At 33.8% G+C, this 24,979-nt stretch overlaps 1 protein-coding gene across 1 annotated transcript in view; it reads left to right on the top strand.

The window, feature by feature from the left end:
• LOC124637862 (5-hydroxytryptamine receptor) overlaps positions 1-24,979 on the top strand; it is a 97,588-nt gene that overhangs the window by 48,933 nt on the left and 23,676 nt on the right. The window contains exon 2 of the mRNA XM_047174580.1: positions 22,784-22,843. Coding sequence (XP_047030536.1) covers positions 22,804-22,843 — 40 coding nt within the window. The 5' untranslated portion in view covers positions 22,784-22,803. The remainder of the gene's footprint in view (positions 1-22,783; positions 22,844-24,979) is intronic.

The raw sequence follows: 24,979 nt of genomic DNA, 5'->3' as shown, positions 1-24,979 counted from the left end.
GTATGATCAGAAACTAATTCATTACTTGTATTAAAAAGTTATAGAAAATAGAACAAGGGTACCTATTTGCCATTTTTATTTGTTTTCTGGCCTTTTTATTAGTTATACATAAATTTAGTAGGTGGACATTTCCGTGTAAATGAACCTAACCATTGAAGAAGTACGTTTGTTTATTTATCATTATTTTCTTTCCCTTTCAATCCAAAACAACTAGTTACAAACCCGAAAACTAATTTTCACCGCAATCCCAGCCCAAAAAATAAACCATAGACCACGTATACGTAAAAAATAAAAAAAAAACATGGCCGCCATTTAATTTGGGATACAGGAAACGCAAAAAGAAAGCCATTGGGATCCGGAAACACATCGAATTTTGATGCTTCACGGTTTTCCGGTTTTTTTTTTCTTTTTTTTTCTCTTTTTAGGCTTTTGCGTTGAAAAGGGATTACTTAGTTAGTATTCTTCTTGTGTCGCTCGCTACCATTTTCAAATAGAAGAATATTTTATTGTTTGTGTTGAGTGTAGTTTTTTGGTTTTTCTTTTTTCTGTGGGTTTTCTGAGATCGTATAAGAATTTGGGTGATCGGTTTTTGTGCGATGAAAACTATAACACTTATATTTTGACCTCTTTTACGTTCTTATTGAGACCTAAACATATAACTATAAGCTAATTTTACCTAACTGTAAACAATGAAAACGACTAATCTGTCTGCATTTAAAACACAATAATTATATACCTGGAAAAATATACCATCATTCTAAAACGGTTAACCTAACAGAAGTATACAGTATTACCACGCCAGCACATTAAATCATACTTCACGTAAAAAAATATGACAAACTGCTACCCAATTTATAGCTTGATCACAGCTCGAATAGATACGTCTTCAAAAGCAATGAAAATATTCCGACAATCTCAAGTTTTATAGTCACCCTTAAAAACTTATCCTAAACAATATTGGAAGCTATTCTGTTTCTTTTGTGTGTCATTTTTGTTTTATGAGTAGTGTCTAGAATTTTGAAGGGTACTTTGTTTAATAAAACAACAATTTTAAATACGGAACAAATTATGTGCATTGAAACTTATCTCTGTCTATATTTACGTCTCTAGTGTTTATACCGACTGCAAAAAAGGAGGTTCTTAGTGTGACCTGTATGTATGTTTGTGCGATTATCTTACGTTAGACTAAAACGACTTTATTGCTATAGCAAAGTCTTTGTCTCACTCAAGAGAAGGTTTTAGGTATATTATTGAAGTTGGATGTATTTTTCGTCACTAAATTTTTCAAACATAATTTGATTACCATCCAATACTTTGCTTAACACACCCAAAAACGAGATATTGTCAATTTCCATATTTCATACTCAAATATTTTATGACAAATATATTTTGTGATATCCGACAGCATATTCCATCTATAACTTGAAAACAGGCAACTGTCGGCCACACGAGTCAATTCGTCAATGTCGATAGTGGCTTTATAATATAACTATGTATATCTAGTACAGTACATACATATCTTATATGTTTCTATGTATATTTTGTCATATGTCATACGACATATACATATGTCATACGACATATGACAAAATATCGATGTCTGGCAACAGGCTTTAGTGAATGAATGGTCATGTTTGTGTTTAGTGTTCCTATTGAGAAAGATAATCCTCACCCTTACATTAGTATTAGTATGTTACTTGTTTTGGTTAGACGTTTTATTCGCTTCTCGAAAAACTTCATCGAGCGACCGGATTATAAACAGCCTGAAATATTTTTTGTTAATTGGAGCCCAATGTAATTATACTAAGACGAGACAAAAGAAGCAAATATTTTTCACATAATCTAGTATTTTTTTCCATCTATGCATAACAGGTACACAGAATACAACTCCCAAAGTGTTCCGTACAATTTAAAACGACATTTTTTTCTTCCACAAAATGTTTTATAGCCACAAATTGAAGGCATTGAGCCCGATAATGGCGGTATTTAGGCTGCAATAACGATAAGTAAAGAAAGAATTGATTATCGGCTCATCCCTTGTCATTGGGAACTAAGTTTATGGTCTCCTCTGTAAGTTATGGGCAATTCCACAATTTGGTTATGTTCTCTTTTGGTTGGTAAAGAGATTTATTTCGGAATGTGACCTTGGGTAGCCTTGATAATGAGAGGGTGGCCAACCGCCTTCTGTAGGGCCAACCTTTTGCATTGTATGTTTTGGGTTTGATTTCAGTGTCACTTAATATATTAATTTTTGTTCCACGACAGAGGCCGTCAGGCAGATTTGTGAAAATTCTGATCTTAAGTTAAATAAGAAGAATACTTATATGAATTTTTAATTTATTCATGTTTTTCAGAAGCAACCTGTTTTTTCTATTATTGGGCTATTGAAGACATACCTAACTCTATTTTTTGTTAGAAGTGAAGAAGTGTTAATTCTCGCCTTTAAGCAAAATCATATTGATTCTCACTACTTAAAACGATTCCTTTATAGAAAGCTTTAATACCAGCACTCAATATTTTAAAAGCATTCAGAACTACTAAATACCACATTTACTTTGGCACTAATCAACCAGTGACGTCACGAACTGATCGGCTTATCGGTTCCGTACGTCTAAAACAATGGAAAATGCATGCATTAATCTAGTATTGAGTGTTTGGTACTACGATTATACGGGACTGTGAAATAGATTGAGTGTTCAGTATGGTGGGGTGCGGATCCCTAAAATATACAGGAGTAAGTATACAAAGTGGTTCCTATGAGAATTGTAAATGAAATTCATATTGATGACATTACATGACTTTTACAATTATTAATTTTACAATAATTGTAAAAGTCTTTACTGATTTGTACAAAAGATGCGTTATTTTTTATATATTATTTTTTAAGTTTGTCTTCATTCAGAACTTTCAGCAATGCCTTTTACACAATTTTTCATCCAATATACTTAAAGACAGTAACATGAACATAAGTAAATATTATACATACATATTAACATAATTATGACAGAAAATTATTTAATTGTTATCCATCATTAAAACTACAAACACCACTTCGTATAATTCGAAAGCGCTAAAAGCGTGCTGTATTTTTTACATTAAAATAAAGAAAATACCAGCAACAGTTGGCTCATTAAAAACGATAACAAAATATATTTAATTTTAATTGGTTCATTATCAGTACCGTATATACTGATTACAAAATTAATTACCACGAACCCAACGGTACCCGGGATAATATTTTAAAATATCGCTTGGAAAACACTTTAGCGCCAGTGGGAATTTCCAAATAACATTTTGTTAAATTCCCATTGGGAACGGAAATTCAATATTGGGAATTTCGATATTGGACCGTCGCCTTTATTTTATTAATTTACGTTTAACTTTTAATTTGCGGTTTTGCGGTGTGTGGCGTGACTTTTTAGCTACAAATTGAATTATTTTGAAAAATTCAATTAAAGTTTTGTTTATTAATATTTTTTATAATATTGGTAAAAATTTTACAGAAATATTTTTTGTTTACTTTTTGTATCCTCCTAAAAATGTTTAAAAAATAAAACAAAAATCTAGCGAGACATTTTGTTTTTATTTGCATTTAGTTCAGTCTACATTAGGTACTTTTAAACGAACATAACATAACAAAAATATGTATATTGACACAAATTCTGAGATACCATTGTTAATACTAAAGTTACATAAAAGAACATTACTTTTTAGCACAAGTATAGGTTTTGTTTTGCATAATTCAGCGTAACTTTGTACTTTGATACCGTTAAAATTGATATGCTTGAGAAAGTCACCTTAACTAGTGAAAAAATCGTGACCTTTTTTGTAAAGGAATATTAGAATATACTGTTATACGTTTGCTTGTATTAGTTTTTTGGTGTTAACTTACTTCTTTTATACCTACTAACTTTAGGTTTCTTGTTATTATAAAACAGACAAATTGTAAGAATTTTTCTGACAATTTAACACAGTTAGCCAATGGTATTGGTAAATACATTGATTACTACATGGTACTACCATCTTGTCATAAATGTGTCTAAGTTCTTCCGTGAACTGTAGGTCCCGGCTGTCATTTGGGCATCTTTGGCAGTCGTTATGGGTAGCCAAAAAGATTGACAAATAGCGTTACCAATGGGTGATCGGGAGGTCAGTTAAGCAGTCGCTTCATGTAAAACACTGGTACTCAGCTGCATCTGGTTTTAAGACTGGAAGCCGACCCCAACATAGCTGGGAAAAGGCTAGGCAGATGTTGAACCTATAAAAGAAAAAAATCCTGAATTATCTAAACTTAATGATGATAGACTCAATCTGCTCATAAAATCGTACACAAATCCAGACCAAAGATTCAAATTCCTTCTTCCCATCTAAATAACTTTAGGCACAATTCACACGAACCTTAGACATATATTATGCCTATCTGCGAGCAGTCGTTGACGTGTAATGTGCAGTCTGACAGATTTACGCGTTCACCGTACCTATTCGAGATTGAGTATTTTTAAAATCCATATTTCGTTCAGATACTTTGGGTAGTTTGCTTAGGATTTCTAAAAAATCTTTGCTTTATTCGTTTTGACTACAATACTTAGACCTACAGATACCTATATATAATGACTTCTTAACCTTAGATTAGTACGTAGTTAATTTAGAAGCTAGATACCTCTATAGATCTAGTACCTACATGAAATGCATTTACTTTCCAGAGCCCATCATTACTGCACTTCTGAATACAGACAATTACAGAAAGAATTAATTTATCCTTAGAACAAGCTAGCGAAATTCCAGTCAGCAGATTCAAATTCCTTCTTCCTTCCTAAACAACGTTAGGCAGAATTCTCACAAACCTTAGACACATATTATGCCTATCTGCGAGCAGTCGTTGACGTGTAATGTGCAGTCTGACAGATTTACGCGTTCACCGTGAAATTGCCTACACTTGCCACTGACACAGATGTTGAGCTTGTTAGGTATTCTTAAGTGTGCTGTATCAAAGGTGAGCTTTTTTTTTGGACGTAAATAAAGGCTATGTATTAAGTAGATATAATCAAGATAGGTAATTAAACTTCTTAGGTAGGAAGACTGAGCAATAATCACGGTGCCTTTGAGATTAAAGACTTTTTAAAATACACATTGAAACACTTGAAGTTATTTGCTTATGGTTTTTTAAACATCTTAGCTTAAGTACCTAAGTATTTTCTTAAATATTGAAACCTTAACCATCAGAATCAACGAAATACAGAAAACCAATAATTACTGCACTTTGACATTTCCGAATAGAAAATACAAATTCAAAAACAATTTATTCCTCCCAGGAAAAAGTTAGCAAAATATTCCACAAAACCCGACCTACGAGTATACTGTCGTTCCCAAAGAATTCTTTACTTGTAAAATCATAGGAGCGTACAAGTTTCATCATGCATTATGATTTGACCGTCCGCTGTGAAATGCACACAAGGGTTTGGCATTACTCCTTTTGTTAAACGTCCAGTTAAATTCTGTATTGCGAACCTTTGAAAATAGATATGTATTTTTTGTATTGTTGTGTAGTTTTGTCTTATAGTTGTGGTAAGGAAATTGATAACTAGGAATTACATGTCATCATCTGGTATCCTTTTGTTAATCTGTCAAACTTCAATAGATTTTCAACCTTACTGCAATAGCGGAAGACATGGATGTATTACATATGTCCGATTGATAAAATTTGACAGATTTTTGTAGCAACTTACTGCTGGTACCTTACCAGTATTTTCTATGGACCGACTAACAACGTAACTTTCCCAACCCTGTTACCTGGGCAACCCTGTACCCCTTTGGAATTACCTCAAGGACCCAATTGATAGATATTAAAACTTTTACAATAGGCTTACTACTTTTGTAACAATCATGGGACTTTCAAAATATAACTAGCAATGTTATAAAGGATTAAATAACTATTTTACCTATGTTTTGCTAAATTCAGCAGTATATGTATAATATTGGTTGCGCTATTTAATGTATGTTATTATAAATTGCATACATAGTAATTTAGTGATTAAATCTATCTATTTAAAAAACTGCATGAAAATCGGTTGCGTAGTTTTGCAGACTTAAGCGTACAAAGGGATATAGGGACATAGGGACAGAAAAGGCGACTTTGCTTTATTCTATGTAGTAATACTTACATAGTGAACCAGCTGCATTCATAATAAAACCTTATTACAAACTACATAAGACCTAGATTTCAATAAGACCTTATATTTATGAGCTCTTAAACACCTGTTCTAAATCCTGGTTCCAATATGTTTTGTGAGTACGTCATATATCAGTACTTTGGTATTTTATATACTTATCGAATGCCTAGTATTATTACGAAGTAGATGAGTGCAGAAGTTTTATAAATATTTTAGTTTTATTTTTTTGCCTAGATAAAATTATTTCACTGAACCAAATGTTTTGATTTGAATTACTTAATCTACTCTTTATTTTTCTTTTGAACAGTTATTTTTTGTATGAGTTAAAGTGAGACTGTATAATCTTTTTCGCACTTCCTTACATTTTGTAGTGTTAGTTTAAAAAAGCACATACATATATTTCAAGCGAATATTATCCCGTTTATCTGAAATATTGGATTGAATGTTGAAAAACGTTGAAACTAAGACTTATATGGATTAACATATGTATAATAAATAATAAGAATATATATATGGATTAACATTGAAATTCACAAAAAAACAAAGACTTCTAGTTTATTGAGCTATTTTTAGAAACTTATAAAATGGGCCTTCTGCGTTTACCCTACACTTGATAATACCAAGTTAAGTGCTCCAATGAATGGTACATTGTAATAATATACTTTTACTATATTTCTCTATGATGCAATAAAGCTTTCATATAAAAGAATGTTATAGTTTTGTGTATATTATGATATTGTTCGGGACGGGATTTTTATTGGCTATCACTTTGGTGTAGTGGTTAGAAGAATGTAGTTCTGAGTTCGATTCCCATATCCGCTTTAAATATTCAGGAAAACTTCCACGCGTATTCGTATAAAAGATAGTCTAAAACTTCCTCGATCAATAATTAACAGTTTTCTACATCTATACTAATATTATAAAGAGGAAAACTTTGTCTGTTTGGTTGTAATGGATAAACTCAAAAACTACCGGACCGATTTTAAATACTCTTTCACCATTAGAAAGCTATATTATCTGCGAGTAACATAAACTATATTTTATCCCGGTGCGGGCAGCAGCTCCCACGTGCTCCCACGGGACGCGGGTGAAACCGCGGGAAAACGGCTAGTTTTCAATATACAGAATAACAAAACTTTTTTATTAACCATTTGTTAAAAATCGATGACTATATACACAATGTAAGTATCTTTACTTTTGTAGGTATACCTACGTATCAATTCGTTGTAAAAACATAATTCCATGTTAAACTGCACAAACTGTCCATTTCATCACAATCAATCTACGATTTCATGTTGATAACATACAAAACACACGACACTTCTGAAACATGTAAAACAGTCACCCACACCATTTCACAACCCATTAGAAAATAAACCTTATTGACATTGGCACTTAAGTCATTTTCCAATACAAATTGTACCAGTCTTCTTAGACTGTCATTATCATAATGTCGTAAGTGCCAATGTTAAAGGTTGCTTTTCGTTTGAATGATCTGATATGACAAGTCGTTGCGAGTAGGCTGAAAATCTGACAACTAGTAACAATAGAATATCGGTTACTCTGTAGTTTTGGTAAGTCTGAGCTGTTGTTATGTGTAAAATATTGATATTTGGATGTGCTGAATAGATCTATACTCAGTCCCTTTGTTCACAGTTTACATGTCCGTACACAATCGTGAACAAAACGGATAAAATTTTGTGCGTATTTGACTTATAACTAAACTGTTGTTTTGTAACTTAAGTTTCGTAATTGGTAAACTGCACACATACACATAACTTTTGATTTAGCTTTTAAAAGATCAAAAAAATCAAGTTCTCTTACAGCCTACTTAAAAACGACTCGATATGTATACGTAGAGTGAAAATTGGAAATTAACAGAATTAATGACAAGAAAATTAGACCTTAATTTTGTTTGGCATCAGCTCAATATATTTTGCGTTTCCGCATCTCTGCGTCACCGATTAAAACCTCCCTTATAATACATTTCTTCCAGTCAATCTAATTTATAGGTAGACCTTCACTCGTACTTTATTCCTCAAAGTTCTCCAATAAGAAGAACAAGAGAATCTCAAGCAAGCTTCTCCAACGAAATGTGCATTCCGTAGTGTTCATTGAAGTCTAACTACTTTCTGACTACAAAGCTTTGAGTCTGATACCACTTAAATACTCCACTTTTCGCGCGACAGACGGAAATAGCGTGTCCATACGCAAGTGAGAGTCTATGCCTTTGGTGCCATAGATGAAGGAAATCTTAAAGGGTGCAGGATTTAAGATTATGCCATATTAAAATATTACTTTTCATACTATCTCACGCCTTTATTGCAAAAAGTTAGCATTAATTAGGTAAGCAGTATTTACCGAAGGTATTAATGGTCTCAGCTAAACATAAAAGAAGATGAAAAGATAGCTTCGCTGATAAATCTGAATGGTAGAAAGACTTTCATTTCATATTGAGACATAAACTGCATTGATATAAAATGTATCTTAATATACCAATCACCATACTATCATGATTGCTTGCTACATTACAGGCGAAAAATAAACAATGCTTCAGATTTAGGACCCTAAGTACAAGCCCTGGAACTGTCTAACACTTCATAACTCTACATTCTTCTGAAATAAGGGTGTCGCTAATCCAACCCGAGTATACCAGAACTGAATTACCGAACAGATTTAGACGCTTTTGTCCACTACGGTTATATCCTAGCCTTCTATTGTTAGCCATTGATATTCCTTTATATTTTCATCTACGTGACTGCTTGTTATATTATATTCTGGTAGTCAGAGGCCAGTAAGTCTGACACCAGTCTAAGCAAGGGGTGTTGGGTGGCCCGGGTAACTGGGTTGAAGAAGTCAGATAGGCAGTTGCTCCTTGTAAAACACTAGCACTCAGCCGCATCCAGTTGGACTGGAAGCCGACCCTAACATAGTTGGGAAAAGACTCGAGAGATAATGCTTGTTATATTATATACAGACTCAGACTGTCATAAAAATAAACAATGTGTTACATTTATGACCATAAGTAAAAGCTCTCAAACTGTCTAATACTTCATAACCCTACATTATTCTGTAATAAGGCCCCAGTTCACCAACAACATATACGTCCGTTTTTCTTAAAACAACTGTCAATATGAATAATAGAACTATGAATTGTAATGCAGAAATTTCAAAATAAAAAGTTATTTTAAGGAAACGTTTTCGTTGTTGGTGAACTTGGACCCAACGAAACTGAATTACTGAACAGATTTAGACGCTTTTGTCCACTACGGTTATTTCCTAGCCTTCTATTGTAAACCATTGATATTCTTTTGTATTGTAATACTTTGTTCGGTCAGTGACGCTAGTTATTTTTGTAAGAAAACAATTGAGAATGCGAGAGGCTTTTTTTTTCTTATATGGCTTTTTATTGTTTGTTTGTTCAAAGATGTTGTAATGAAAAATACTACTTTTATTTAACGTACTTAGTACGTTAAATAAGTCAAAGGTTTTGATTCAATCACCCTTGTGTAGGCTTCTATTAAACGCCACACTAGTTGCGTAGTTATAAAAAGTACGTCCCATGGAGTAGAGCAAGCAAGAATCTCTATGTACTTTATAAAGGATATTTAATTACTTTATCCGTTATGTAAGATGAAATCAAGATCACGAGAGATCAAGAATGTTTAAATTAATCCCTAAAACAAATAATTAAAGTCTATTTAAGTACATTTGTTTTGTCTAATAAGTAAATAATCGTTATCTTACAGACACATAACCTTGGACCGAAAGACATCCAAAGACCTTTAAAATAGTGTAATTTATTTAATTTGAGTCTCAATAGAAGAGACCTTGATTAAAAAATACAAAGCTTTTAAACCTAAACATATTAAAAACAGATTAATCAAATGAAAAAATCACACAAAACTACTTTTGAAAATCTTTTAAAAAATATTTTTAAATCGATATGTTTAAAAACTTTAAAAAAATCGGAATGTTTAAAAAACTATTTTAAAATCGGAATCTTTTAAAAAATATTTTAAATTCTAAGTTTTAAAACGCCGAGTCACGATCTTAATAAATATAACAAGACCACTCCACCGCGCTCATCGAAGAATAATTCAGCATAAAAATCGCTGAATGCAGCTTACTAGCGACTTGCGTTTTATGAAGCGCTGTAAAATCAATAACTCGGAAATGCACCGCCAAGATTGCTGTGAAGATGGCTTAGTGAAAGCCGCTGATAAGTCTGAATGGTAGAATGACTTTCGTTTTATATTGAGAGATAAAATGCATGGGCTGTATAAAGTGTGTATATGTATGTGGCTGTAAATACAATGTAGGAGCCACGGAAGAAAGAAAGATAGCGGAGATGTCATAAGGAAGGTAGGTCAGGCGCCTTCTTGTAGGTTTAATAACGTATAGTAGGCGTGATTAGTTACGTAGTTATTTTGAATTAACGAGACGTTCGGATTCCTTGTCAAATCAAGACCAATCTTTGACAGATTTGTGATTTTATTTTGAAAGTAATGGGTTCCATAGAAGACGTATAAGGGCGAAGCTTATATCGTTCCTCGTCCCTCAAACACCCACATTTTGGCGCGCTAATTTCTTAGTAGATTTTGCGTTATGACATCTCCGCTAGTAATTTTGTTCTCCATGGTAGGGTACCTATTTGAACGGTAACCCTGACATGGTTGGGAGTGATTGCGTGGTTATCCGTAACGACTGTCATAGATATTCACTTACCAGACTTCAATGTTTATTTGGTGTTTAAATCACTGAGGTGACCTGACTGACCCATCCATTGTATGACCGCAGCAATGGTACAATAACTTTAGCGTATACATTGCTTAATGTGTTTAGTTACGATGATAATATCTTGTGACTAGGCCACTACGTTAATACTAAGTCACTATAAAATTACAATATAATATCGGGACACGTTTCACACACGTTCGGAGCCCTAAGTAAGGTCTTGATTAGCTTGAGTCATGGGTGCTGACACGAAGTTCGAAGAAGCGGTGGCGCGCGTGTATGTCGGCGCGTGCCCCTGAGGCGATGCTTGGGGTAGGTGAACTCCTCACTACCCCCGTGGCCCGCGCGAGGGCCAGCACTAGTGTGGGAAGAATTTGGATTCCCTCGAGCCCGCGCCCACGTGCAAGGAGGACACAGCCAGTAAGAATCCGGGATACCCCTAAGCTTCTCCCCAGGTGGAGGAAGTCCATGAGGATTTGTCATGGTGACCATCGCACCATAGATAAGAAAGAAGAAAGAAAGAAAGAAAAACTATTTATTTGACACACAAATGACGCAAGAAACAAACACACACAGATACAAACAAATAAATCAAGGGACAATACAAAAAGAAGAACAAAAAGAAAAGCGCTGCAGCTGCGTCATTCATGTGTGAAAAGGGGCAGCGCTCAGCATAAATGCTGTGTCTCGCACACGCAGGCACGAGACAACAGCGCTGGTTTTCAGCGCTGACCCAACACATGACTTTGCCTCTCGGTACTATACAATCCTGACGCCGTTTCGGCACGAATAAAGTAAATAAATTTTATATATATATGTAATAAAGTAATAAGTAAAACAACAGAAACAATAAAAATTAACGAACAATAGTACATTAGATAAAAAAACAATGAATATAAAACAAACCATAGACAAAACAAAACGAGATAACTACTGCTTCTAAATCGATCTAGGATCCCAAACACTTTAAAAAGTCTAAATAAATTTTATGACTTAGGTTTATTTAAGGGTCGATTAAAAACAATAACTATTATACAGCAATAGTAGTAAAGCTACAATAGTAGTAACTTAATTGGGAGCAATAATTTAACCCTCTATAAGTAAAACGGTACTTTATCACGAACATTAAACCAACAATGATAGCGCAGACATAACAAGGTAGTAAAAATAATGGCTAAGTGCGAGACGGTCTCGTGTATTGAGAGTTCCGTAACATGATCTGTAAAATGGGCAAAAAAATATGCTTATTGTATTAGACGCCAATAAAATAATTCTAGTTTTCTGTGTTTCGGCATCATCATCGGTGAGAAATTCATCTAACTCTCACGCTTTATGAGATACAGCCTGGTGAAAAATAGATGGACAGAGAGACAGCGAAGTCTTAGATATAAGGTCTTGTTGTATAATGACTTCTTATATGTATTTAAACAATATCTTATATTACTTAATTTTCAGCCCTAGGGTATTATGAAGATTTATGTTATTTTCAGGGGAAAAGTATATGTTGAGTTTGCATAATGTGTTCTTATATTTTAACAGTAGTTCTCAAGCAGCGACGTGCTTCATTACAGGTCTCGTTTTTCCATTTAGGTGCGGTACCCTAAAAATATAAATCAGCTAATAAACAATAGTACTTCAACAGAACTGTCTAGAAATAATTGGCGGTTTACTTTATACTGTTTTAAATAACACAATTGGCTTCTTAAATAAATATTTAGTTACATAAAGTGGTTTGTAGCTATGAAATAGTGGATAGAAGCTATTTTATTTGATGATTATTTAATAGATAACGATTTTTTTTCTTTTGAAAGAATGTTACATTTAGATTAGTTTTGAATTGAAAATATAATACATACATACATACTCTTATTACGAGGGAGTGAATTCTGCACCCGGACAAAATTATAGCCTACTAGCTTTTGCCCGCGACTTCTTTCGCGTGGAATAGTAACTTCCGGTAGATTTTTGGTTTGACCAATAGGTGGCGCTATATGTCCGGAATAAATTTTATTTTTATATTTTTTTGTAATAAAAACTATCCTATGTCCTTTCTCAAGTTCCAAACTATGTCTTTACCAAATTTCACGCAAATCGGTTCAGTAGCTTAGGCGTGAAGAAAAGACAGACAGACAGACAGAGTTACTTCCACATTTATAATATTAGTTAGGATGTTACTCGGGGATAGGTCAAATTGATTCAGTAGTTTCACAGTCTCTACAAACAATCAAAAATATTTATCGTTAGTAAACAGGTAGCTAATATACAGGCAATATAGTAATAATAACAGAAGTACATATGTAATTGCATAGTTTAGTTAGATAATCATTCATTCAAATTAATCCTTGCGAAGGAAATTTCTAAGCGCCTTGTTGACACTTCTCGTGACCCAAGGGCTGGCTTTTATTTCGCACAGAGGTTGAGCATTGCCATCCAACGTGGCAATGCTGCCAGCCTTCTGGGTACATTACCCAGTGACAGCGATGAGGAGCAATTTTTTGATGCAATGTATTATAGTTTTAAGTTGTATATATAAGTATATTTTTAATTTTTAAAATTAATTTAAATATTATAATATAATAAAGACTATTTCCAGTACCTCCATAAAGAAAAAAAAAATCCTTGCATAACTCTATTTAGAAAAAAACTCCATAACTATGTAACGATGTCATTAAAAAGTTTTTCTTGTGATCTGAACTAGTTATTTCCTACCTTCGAAGTTAGTAGGCAATTGCTCACGGCCTTACCAATGACTGAAGGTTGCAATTATTTTCTTAAATGTTGTTTTGTTTACTTTACTTGTCCACTGAAATTCAGACATTAAAAGATACATAGTTTTGGTAAATGTAAATTTATTTTTTGTTATTCTTTGTTTTTGTATGGGGTTATCTCTGATACTAATTATATTCGTAACTTTAATACGTAAGCTTTTGCCCGCAGTTACTCTACAGATACCGACTACTTTCCACATCATCATCCTCCGAGCCTTTTTCGCAACTACGGTGGGATCGGCTTCCAGTCTATTCGGATGTAGCTGAGTACCAGTGCATTACAAGGAGCGACTACTTTACAAGGAGCCCTATCTGACTAACTACTTTCCACATAAAAAGAAAAAATAAAGTTTTTACCGTTTAAGAAAGTGTAAAGGTAACCTACTACTAACAGAGTTTCAAAACCATTTCAGTAGTTTTTACTTGAAAGTCCATACATTACATTATCCAAACATTTTTACGTTTATAATGTTTTACGACACTTCCAGATTTGTCTCTTAACCTTAAAGTCCTTATTGATAAAACTTTAAAAGCAAAATACTCATCAAAATATTTAACAAGGTACTAAGACTAAATGACCACAGACTACTGAATGACATAGAAAGGACATTACGTAATTATCTGTTATCGTGCCTCTGAGAGCTCGTAAAGACGTTATCCTGATGTATCGCGAGGCAGCCTCGTACCCAAGGGTATTGTAAAGCCTCTACAGCCTGTTTAGGTACGCTATATTTGTTGAATAGCTGATTGAAATGGATAGTGAGGGAAAAGTAGGTTCTGTTTTTTATAGTCTCTTTAAGATGGTGATAAATAAAGTTAGCTGGTTTTTTGTTGTACATAATTGAATGCGTAAAGAGTGGGTGCATTCTGCAGGCTAAACAGGCGGCCAATTAGTTGACCCGATGGTTGGCATTTTTTTTTTAAGGAAATGTTTTCAGTCGGACTGACACCGGCTAAACACCTGATCTTTGTAATGAGCGTACTTCATGATTCATCTTCATACTGATTTATGAGCTCGACTTAGTGTTTGCAGGGTACTCTTAACGGAATATTTATCTTTGTTTACAATTACAATTTCTAACATATTAAAGTAGAAAATATAAATAGCAGTAAGTTCTAAAACGGTAACTTCTCAGTAGTTCCCAAACACACTATAATATTTAACTCCTGTCAATACCCAGTAACAGCCCAAAACAGAATTCGCTGTTATCTACAAACGCCACATCCAACGTCGACATCATTCGAATTGAGCCCGTTACAAAGCTAACCAAACAAAAACATAGTTGTTCCCGGCTTCTATGAAAACACAGTTAAATTTCGGCCACTACAGCATTTGCGTGAACCCGGCGCACGCAAACAAACAAACAAAATAAATATGCCTTTATAACTGGGCTGGCTAAATGGCGTCAGTGGAGCGTCTAAATTTTTATAGGTCTGTGGGCCTTCGTATAAATTGATCCTTTACGTGTGTTTATGCGAAGGTGAGTCGCTTGAGTGTGTATGAGTGTGTGTATGTGTGTGTGTAGCGAAGTCAGCATGGAGAACAAAATGACTAGCAGAGATATCATTACGCAAAGTCTCCTAAGAAAGTAGCGCGCCAAAATGGGACTGGTCCACACATACGCCTTCTATGAAACGCGCTCATTTATTTTAAAAACAAATCACCAATCAATCAAGAAGAATCTTTGATTGATAGATTTTGATTTGACAAAGAACCCAAACTCCTGGTTACTTCTAGTAACTGATCACGCCTACCGTACGTTGCTTAACTTACAAGAAGGTGCTTGACCTACCTTACTTATGGCAACTCCACTCATCTTTCCTATCTCCGTGGGCGTGGTCTACTATATTTTGACCCTTTGTATTAACAGAAATGTAAATTGCCACCACAACTTTGGTTATTTTCTGTTATACCTAAGAACATAATCCGATATCTTTACATGAGTGAAATGGAACGTGAAGATGAATGATACACGTAAGGCCTAATTGAGTGAAAATATTAGAAAGATTGGAAGTGAAAGAAATACTGACATAAATAACGGTATTGATGGAGACTGACGAGATGTAATGTTGAAATGGAATGTATTAGGACTAGCTGTTTTTTGCGGTTTCACCCGCATTCTGGGGAAACTTTTTCCTACACCAGCTAATATATAGTCTGTATTAGCCAAGGATAGTGTAGGTTTCTAACAGTGATTAATTTATCAAATTAATTCTGTAGTTTAGGTTTTAAGGTACAAACAAGCACACAAAAAATCTCTTGTTAATATTAATTTAGATACAATGCGAATTAATTTTGCAAAGGTAAACCATTTTCTCCAGTCCACAATTAGCAATTTGAGAAGATAAATATTATTAACAACCCATCTTTGAACCAACCGCGACAAGTGTTGCTTAACCTCTACTAAAACATTACTTAATCACAACAGCCTTTAAATTCCAAACACCCATCACAAACATCCAACTCCAGTAAATTAAAACAACATTAAAAATAATTAATTTTATATGAAATAATTTTAAAAGATTGCCAAGCTGAACCTTTGCGCAAAAGACTTGACGTCAGCCGTTGACAGCTTATTCCGATGGACTTTAAATGAAAAACGTCTAACGTGGTTAATTGAGTTAACTTTTTAAAGTAATTAATTTAATATACGGTTTATTTTTTAAAGGAACTCCTTTTTTGAGCTAGATTTTTGCTAGCTTTAGAACAATTTTGTAGGTGAAGAAAAAGTGTGTCCTTTCTTCGTCATATTTTGTGCTATACTTGGATGCAGGGAAAAGTGTTTAATTCTTAAATAATAATATCACAGATATATTTTGAAGTATGTACTAGACTAGAGTTTTATTACAATATTTTAAGTATCATTATTTTAGAGCCAAATAATGATGTGTACAATTAAAAAATTATGTCTAATTACGAATTGTAAATAAACAAAATATGTACATCGGAACAACTAAGGCGGCCAACCGTCCCGCATTCTGCGGGACCGTCCCGCAATGCTTGACGAAATCCCGTTTTGAAATTATTAGTAAAATAATCCCGCAAAACGTTGTATGCGTCCCGCATGTCCCGCATCCCTATTTTTCTACCACGCTTCTACACAACAACCACCTGCGCGCACGCTCAACAGTGCAGGAACACAGATAACCTATAATATAATCTCGTTCGCTTTATTTCTACTGAACTCGTGAGGCCTAATGATTTTGAAAATAAGACATTAGTGCACGCTGTGACACGATATTGATAGGTTAAATTATAGCTTTTTGCTTACGGTTTTTATTTTGTCAGTTCCGTCCGATCATTTTTCAATGCCCCCCCCCTCCTTTTCACGAAAGGTTAAGTCCCGCATTCAGTTATCGGAAAGTTGGCCGCCTTAGGAACAACATACACAAATTATAATAACAATAAAACTGTATAACATGGTGACCCAATAGTCACCGAGTGCCATGACAAACCAACATGTTATTATTATTAGTGACAACTGACGTATCCAATATGGCGACCACAATATTGGACTGCAACCATTATGGGTATTGAAATTTTTATTTTGTGCCCGAGTTTATGCTGGAAGTGTAGTCGTATTCAACATTATTATTAGGTATCCGTAAAACTATTATTATTCGGACAGTTATAAGACAAAATAAAAAATAGAGTAACCTTTATCCGGTCTTTTCCAAGTAATGCACTCGAAACTCAAAACTATTTATTCAAACATGGCTGTTAAACAGCACTTTTTGAATATCAAAAAATGACTTCCCAAAGAAACAGGTATTCAATTATTTTTTACAATATAAGCATTCACTCATGGTTGCCTTCTCGTAGGACTAATACACTTGGGAAACCGCTCAAAGTTAAGTAGGCAGAAAACAATGCTTCAAATTAAAATCAAATAACCCTCATTTGTAAAATTAATTATATCAGCACCTGCCAAAATATCACTTTGGTTTTGTTTATACAAAAATACTTTTTACATCAACTAATTACAATTTCAGATTTATGAATAACGTTGTTCAAAATCAGAACAATCTCATTTGCTTACATCTATTTTATATTTTTGCGTGTTACCATGTAAAAACCAACCTATTGGCTCAACTGTTGCAGACTCAGCAGAGAATCAATCGTTCGATTCCGGCGATAAAATTACTTTGTATATTTAAAAAAAAACCTAAGACAAGATTGGTTTCTCACTTGGCGAAGACATATCTCCGTCTTACAAAACAGTAATTTTGGAAGTACATACGAGTATAAAAATCCTGATCTACTAAGCTAGTAAACCTTTAAAAAACCGTCATTTTGGAGGTGCATAGGTACGAGTGTGAAAATTCCGATATACCTACTTAGTAAACCAGTAAATACTTACCCAAAACTAACAACATAATAATATTCTAAAAACCAGTCCATCAACAGAAACTCTTCTCAATTCACCATCGAGTACTAAGCTATAATTTATCGTTACATAAATAAAGTACCCTACTCAAGTCATGTTCACACGCTTCTGCCAACAATTAGTACGAGGTGTAAATGTGTGGGTAAATATATGTTTAGTGCGCGAACGTCTGGAAGCTATCCGATAGTGTTTTGTTTATAATATTATATTCTATATGTATTATGTTTATATACTGTGTAGCTCTACTACATACATATGTTTAGTTTATTGTTATTTAATATTTGTTTAGTATTTCATATTTGTTGTGCACATATAATTGACCCTACCTCTATCGAATATCTCTATCGCTTTAAGGTTGGCTGTAAGAGAACCCAATTCTGGGTTAAGCTCGCCGTTGTACATAACTGTCTGTATCCCGTATGTATTTACTGTTTAGTGTGCAATAAAGAATAAGAATTATAAGTAGTTTTTCTAGGTTTTTATAGTAACTTAGGGAGCTTTAACATGTAACTTATGTTTTACTTATAAGTAGGTTTTTATCGAATCTTAAATTAAATATATAAGAGCTTTAATATGTACTCTAAAATGTAGGCTGCAATGGTCCCAAAGTGATTTTTATATGTGATCATCTTGTCATGAGTTCTTTCTTGTTTCGGAAAGGACGATAAGATAGGCTTTGGCTGTCATTTGAACATTTTTGGTAGTTGTTTTAAGAAAATCTGCCAACTAGTCCTACCAAGAATAATGGTAACTGGCTCAGGTAACTAACAGGGTTAAGAGAGGCTACTTTTTGCAAAACACTGGTACTCAGCTGCATCAATTTAGACTGAAAGTCGACTCTAAAATAGTTTGGAAAAGGCTAGGCGTATGATGATATACATTTTAGGTAGGCGTATTTTCGTAAAATTAATGTGAAAACTAACTTAGTTACAAAATGGCGGCACTAGCTTGACCCATAACGATGTTTACGTAATTTTCATCAAAAAATTTCGTAAAGTGCCCTCACCTATTTTACCACTCAACGCCAAAACTTTACTGTAACGAGAGCCGTATTCATTAAATAAGGTTTTATGCGAATAAAGCCTCTTTATTTGAATTAAAAGTTTTCATTGCGGCTAGTGTAGTGTTGCGAGCTGTATCATATTTTAGTGAATGTTTGTGAGACGTGAAAAAGAGGTGTTAGGGGGAGCGCAGATAAGACTAAGCGCGCGGTTCGGTGAATAATGTGCGTTTCGATATCTGTCAATCACATAAATTAATATTTCCTATATAATTATCTATCATTGCTTAGCACTACTAACACACAAAAAGAATGCATTTTTTTGTTCAATCTTTTCGATAAAAATAATTACAAACAAATAAAATGACAATACATATTCATACATATTTCATATACATTGTATTGATGTAAAGATAATATCTATTCAATTTATTGAACCCTATAAAATATGTAATAGTTTTTCTATAGTCACAAATTAATCCGCGGTAAACAGATACATGAAATTCCTCGCAGAGAAAGAAAGTTCGTCGTTGCGTTCCATATGAAACTCCTTAACGTTAAATACATTATTGTAGTTTTACTACGATAACTAACTTTAGTATCAGTTAACTAGTTAATAAAATAAAGTTAGTTGGGTCGTTCCTTTACTTACATCCTTCTTATAGTTCTCTTTTCTTTGCAGTCTAGTTTTATACGAACAAGAGCCAATGTAGGTAGATATACTACTGATATTAAATTGGGTCAATTTCACTCAGCCTTTTATGTAATTGGTAAATAAAAAGGCGCAAGTTCACCGAAAACATATAGCGTCAGTATCCTTAAAACAACTGTTGGCGTAAAAAATTCAAAGTGAACAGTAGCTTTAACAAAAATGGACGTTTAAGCTGTCGATTAACTTGGGCCTAACTTTTTTTTACTAAAAAAAGGGTTATTTATAACCTACTCCAAAAAAAGAACCAAATGAAATGTTTACTGCCAAGTGCTTCAGGACTCAATCTATGAAAAACTGCTGTTTTACTTAATCTGACGTTTTTCTTATTCTTTTTAAACCAGATAATAATATAAGATATTATAATGGCTCTGATTTCCAGATTGATTAGGTAGTGCTTTCAAATAAATTGATCATTCTACTGCCTCAGTAAAAACCTTAACACTCGTGCCTCGTGCCGTTTCCTCTCAAAATTGAGGTTACTCATTACAACCGCGCGACTACGGCTGTGTAAACATTTTCTTTGCTCAGGGATCGAACCCCCGACCCTTAGAAAGTCAAGTGGCATGGCACTGGGCCAATTAGGTCGTCAATTCATCGTACATCTCTTCGCTGTTCACAGCTCTGAAGAAGGTTATTTGAGTTAATATCGTCATTAAATGGCTTACATTTTTAATGAGGCGATTTTTCAGTTAATATGTATGTGTAGTTTCCCAAAATGTATCATACTGTAACTGTATAAGTTTTTGAGATAATAATATTATCTATTAACACACTAACATAGAAACATACAACACATAGCGCACTATTTTAATTTTAAGATCTACATTTTATTTTTACCTATGTTTTACAAATAATAAATACTTTCACTTTGACTTTGGCTTTGACCATTTATACACCTAAGTTATTGAAAGGATAGGAATAGTATTTGTATAAGATAAATTATTTTCCATTATCTATTTTCTTATGTTTAGCTAGTTTAAGCTTCCGCCAGTGGTTTCAGTGTTCAGCGTTGCCGTGAGAACGACTTCGCGCACCCGGATAAAATGCTTTATTGCCTTCCTTGATTATGGAATAGTACCAGTAGTTCATGAGATACGTTAAAGCAAACTCTTATGGCCTTACTACAAAAACTTTAACAACTGTTTTACACTTGTCTAAAAAAAATGTGTCTCCAAAATGAACCTTGTGTCAACGTCATAATTTGACATTTTTTTAGACAAGTCTTAAACTGACGTTAAAAAGTTTTTGTGGTAAGACGGTCTATCTTTATAACATCAGTATCAAAGCGTAAATAACCGGCAAAAAAATAAGTTTGGTATTATATTGTTGGTAGGTAATATAAATATTTTTCTGACTGATAAAAACGAATAAGTCTTCTAGAGTTATTTTGTTTTGTATTGAAATACTCACCTATTGTCACTTCGAATCAGATTCAGTAGTGTTTGAGTCGTAAGCTTATTTGTGATTCTGAAAAAATAAAGATCTATTTTTTCAGTAGGTATTTGTATTTTAGTAAATACTTACTTTATTTACTTATTTTTTTTATATTATCTCTGAGAGTTCATATTTCTTGAGCCAAACATACGTCTTTTACGTAATAAAAAAATACTTTGTCTGAAAAGTACCTAAATATTTTTTTGGTATTTAACTTTACCAAAAAAAAATTAGAACATTAAAAAACCAATTTCCTCTAGCTAGTATTTTTAAATTAATAATTTACCAGCATACGTGGAAAAATATTTTTCTTCCTCATATTAAATAAGTAAGAACCTACACGTGTTCCCAACGATATTAACATTTTACATTAAAACCATTCATCTTAAGGAAACGCTTACATTATTTTTAAGATGAAGTTTAGTAAAAACTCCAGTGCTTTGCTTGACTGCAAGGATTTTGTCATATAAAATGTAAAGTATGATAAAACAATCCCTTCAAAATCATGAGAAATCCAAAACCACTGAAAAGCAATACATCAATGTGTTTGCCAAAACAGTTTTTTTTTTTTAATTTGTAAAAATCTTACCTATAAAACAATAACAAATATAAAACCTATAAACATGGTCTGGTTGATAATTACAATCAAATCAACGTCACGTGTGTTAATATGTTTTTTTTTTAAATACAAATTGTAAAATCAACGATGATAATCTTACTCTACGCATGCTAATGTGCCGAAAAAAATCATCACTATTAAAACAATTATGTACATGTTAAACTGCTGCAGGTACTCATTTACTCCTAAAAACACTTTTCATTTATTCACAAAATACGCTAACCTGAGTGGCAGAGTGGCTACAACACTGAAGGGTCACCAAACAATTTAAAACGTTGTTATTCCCGACTGGAAAACTGACCCGTTTTATTTGCACGCAATGTACTTATCGCACCTGCACCAGAAATTAATGAATTATAAATATTCAGATGTCGAATTAATGGGTTTATTGGTTTTATTTTTTGTAAGAGCGAAAATAATTTGTACGTCTACCGTCATTTATCTTGCCTTTTATAGTTATCTTGGGCTGGAGTCCTATTGCTTATAGGTACAGGCACATTCAGGTAATTAATCATGATAGACAATTGCGATAGTAAAAATGAATATACGTTTTTAACGCCTCGCTATTTTTGTGGTTCGACAGTTAAAATTATAATTACCTCGTCTTTATAAACAACTAGCTATCTTCCCGCGGTTTCACCTGCGTCCCGTGGGAAATACTGCCCGTACCTGGATAACATATAGCCTACGGCACTCAGCAACATTGTAGCTATCTATCAGTGAAAGAATTTTGAAAATCCGACCAGCGGTTCCAAAGATTACCCCCTACATACCAACTTACAATTTTTTACCTCTTTATAATATTAGTATAGACCTGTGTCAAGCGACATGCTTCTATACCAATTTCTTTCAACATTTATCCTGACAAAAACTATCTCCTATAGACATCTACAAGCCGATCTTTTTTAACATTTCCATAGACAAGACGTATTAAACCTTATTTTGTCTGTTTCAGGAGGGCGAGCGACTGAGAATATGAACGCGACACATCTGCCCGGGTTCAACGACACCAGCCGTAAGTTATTTCTTATATTATCCTCGTATAGCGATGATTTGACAGAAAACCTTTTGAAGTAGAAAATTATTAAATGGTACAACGAACCTGCTTGCTGTTATTATGAATAATACATTAGTTATGTGAACGTACGAATTTATTTAATGAGCAAAACATCTTTCTTCTCACCACAAAGTAGATCATAAACTGATATCAAAATCAGCACTTTTGGAACTTCAAAAATGACATAAGACAGTCACAAAAATGCCCACTTCCTATTCCTGTATTTTTGCCGGGAAGAAGTGGCGCAACAAAATCCTAAGCAACACACAGTCTGCCTGGTGATGTCCTCCTAGCCGATTATCGGCTACGGCGGCTGTTCTCATGTTAGTAGATTAGCCAACTGCGCGCGACATATTATAGCGCACAGCATTTGCACAGACACAAGTGCACTCACTATTCCTACACTCTCATAGCCCGATGGGACGGCAATCCGTCACGACCGGAGAGAGATCAGGCGCAGGACCGACATTTACGTGCTCTCCGATGCACGGGTGTATCAATCACCAACTTCCAGGCTCCGGGCTGCTTTGTGAAAGTCTTCTAAAACCCACAAAGCGATTTCGGCCCGACTCGGGATTTGAACCCGAGACCTCGTGCTCAGTAGCCGCACTTGCGACAGCTAGACTAACGAGTCTGCCTGGTACATTGTAAGAAACTCTATAAACGCCATTAGCAACTACGAGTTGTGGTCATAAGCTGTCACTAACAATACATGAACCTCAGTGCCTTACAAACTTGAATAAAAATGTCATATGTCTGTCGTTTCTATAGGTTTAAAGTTATAAAAGTCAAGCGGGAACCGCAAACTGTAGCGGTGAACAGCTGTCACGAACAACACATGGACATCCGTAGTGACCACACGTTCTTGTGGACAGTTTTAATGTATTTAATTTTTTGTGAAATAATCTATATACTTTTGAATTTTGCTTCCATGATAAGTTCTATATCTACAAATACTAATAAATATAAAGTATGTTTCCATGATAAAATATGTATCTATATAATATTATTATTGTTTAATAGAAAAGAACGTTGCAATCTCAAGAAGAACTGGGCTGGACCGATTTAGAAAATTCTTGTATTAGATTTTTTTATCGAGAAAGAATAGTCCTATAGCTCTAAGATTTTCTTTGGAGAGAGCTTAGCAAAGAGAATACCATATATGTACTCTACATTCCATTCATGTACAATTTGAAATACTAAAAGTAATTTCCAATATTCTACCATGAGTTAATTTGGTTGCTAGGGATAGAATTTTGAAATTAGTCCCATACAATACAAGTAATGTCAAATTCCTATTTTTTGTAATCTTTAGAAGTAGGAAGGGCCGTAAAAAATTTACGTATTATAAGTTCTTGTTCAGAAACAATACATGGTCATCGTTTGTAACCACACGTTCAAGTGGACTGTCCCAACATATTTATTGAAACAAACGTGTATTTTTGAACCGTAATTACAACGGTTTGTAGTGGTTTGTTCAATATTTTCGAGAGCATTGTAATTTTATTGGATAAATTCAATTGTTTGTTTGATAGGTAGGTATATACACACGTGTCGTTTTAAATCCCAGTCTTGACCAAAGCGGATGGGAGAAATTTTAAAACTCATTTTAATTATAAAGTAAGAATTTCAGAAGATTGACAATTGTATATTAAATACTATCTCCGTGTGCTTCTTCTGCTTATATATTAAATATATTTATACTACCTAACTGCTTCACGTAGCCGGATAATGAAAAAATCCTATGTCCTTCTCCCTCTTATTTACAGCTTAAACAGCTCAGCCATTCTTGAGTTAAAAGAAGTGTAACTAACACGATTTTCTCTTATGTATTTAGAAGATAAAAGATGACAATAAATACTAGTAAAATTCCATAATATAATTCCTTTAATTGCAACGCACAAAAACATATTCGACCAGAAATACCAAAAACGTCATAAATAAAGATAACAATTCGGAATTTAAAGCTATCTGAATATTTCGAAAAGTTTCCACCGTTTTAAAGACCCAATTACGCTTGTGTGGCTATTAATAGGTCTTGTGGTCTTGGGTATGAATAAATCAGCCGGCCGCATCCCGTGGGTGAGACGTGAA

This window comes from Helicoverpa zea, chromosome 16 (assembly GCF_022581195.2).
Source record: "Helicoverpa zea isolate HzStark_Cry1AcR chromosome 16, ilHelZeax1.1, whole genome shotgun sequence".
Taxonomy (NCBI): domain Eukaryota; kingdom Metazoa; phylum Arthropoda; class Insecta; order Lepidoptera; family Noctuidae; genus Helicoverpa; species Helicoverpa zea.
Note: the sequence above shows the minus strand (reverse complement) of the source record. Positions and strands in the feature narration are given on the sequence as shown.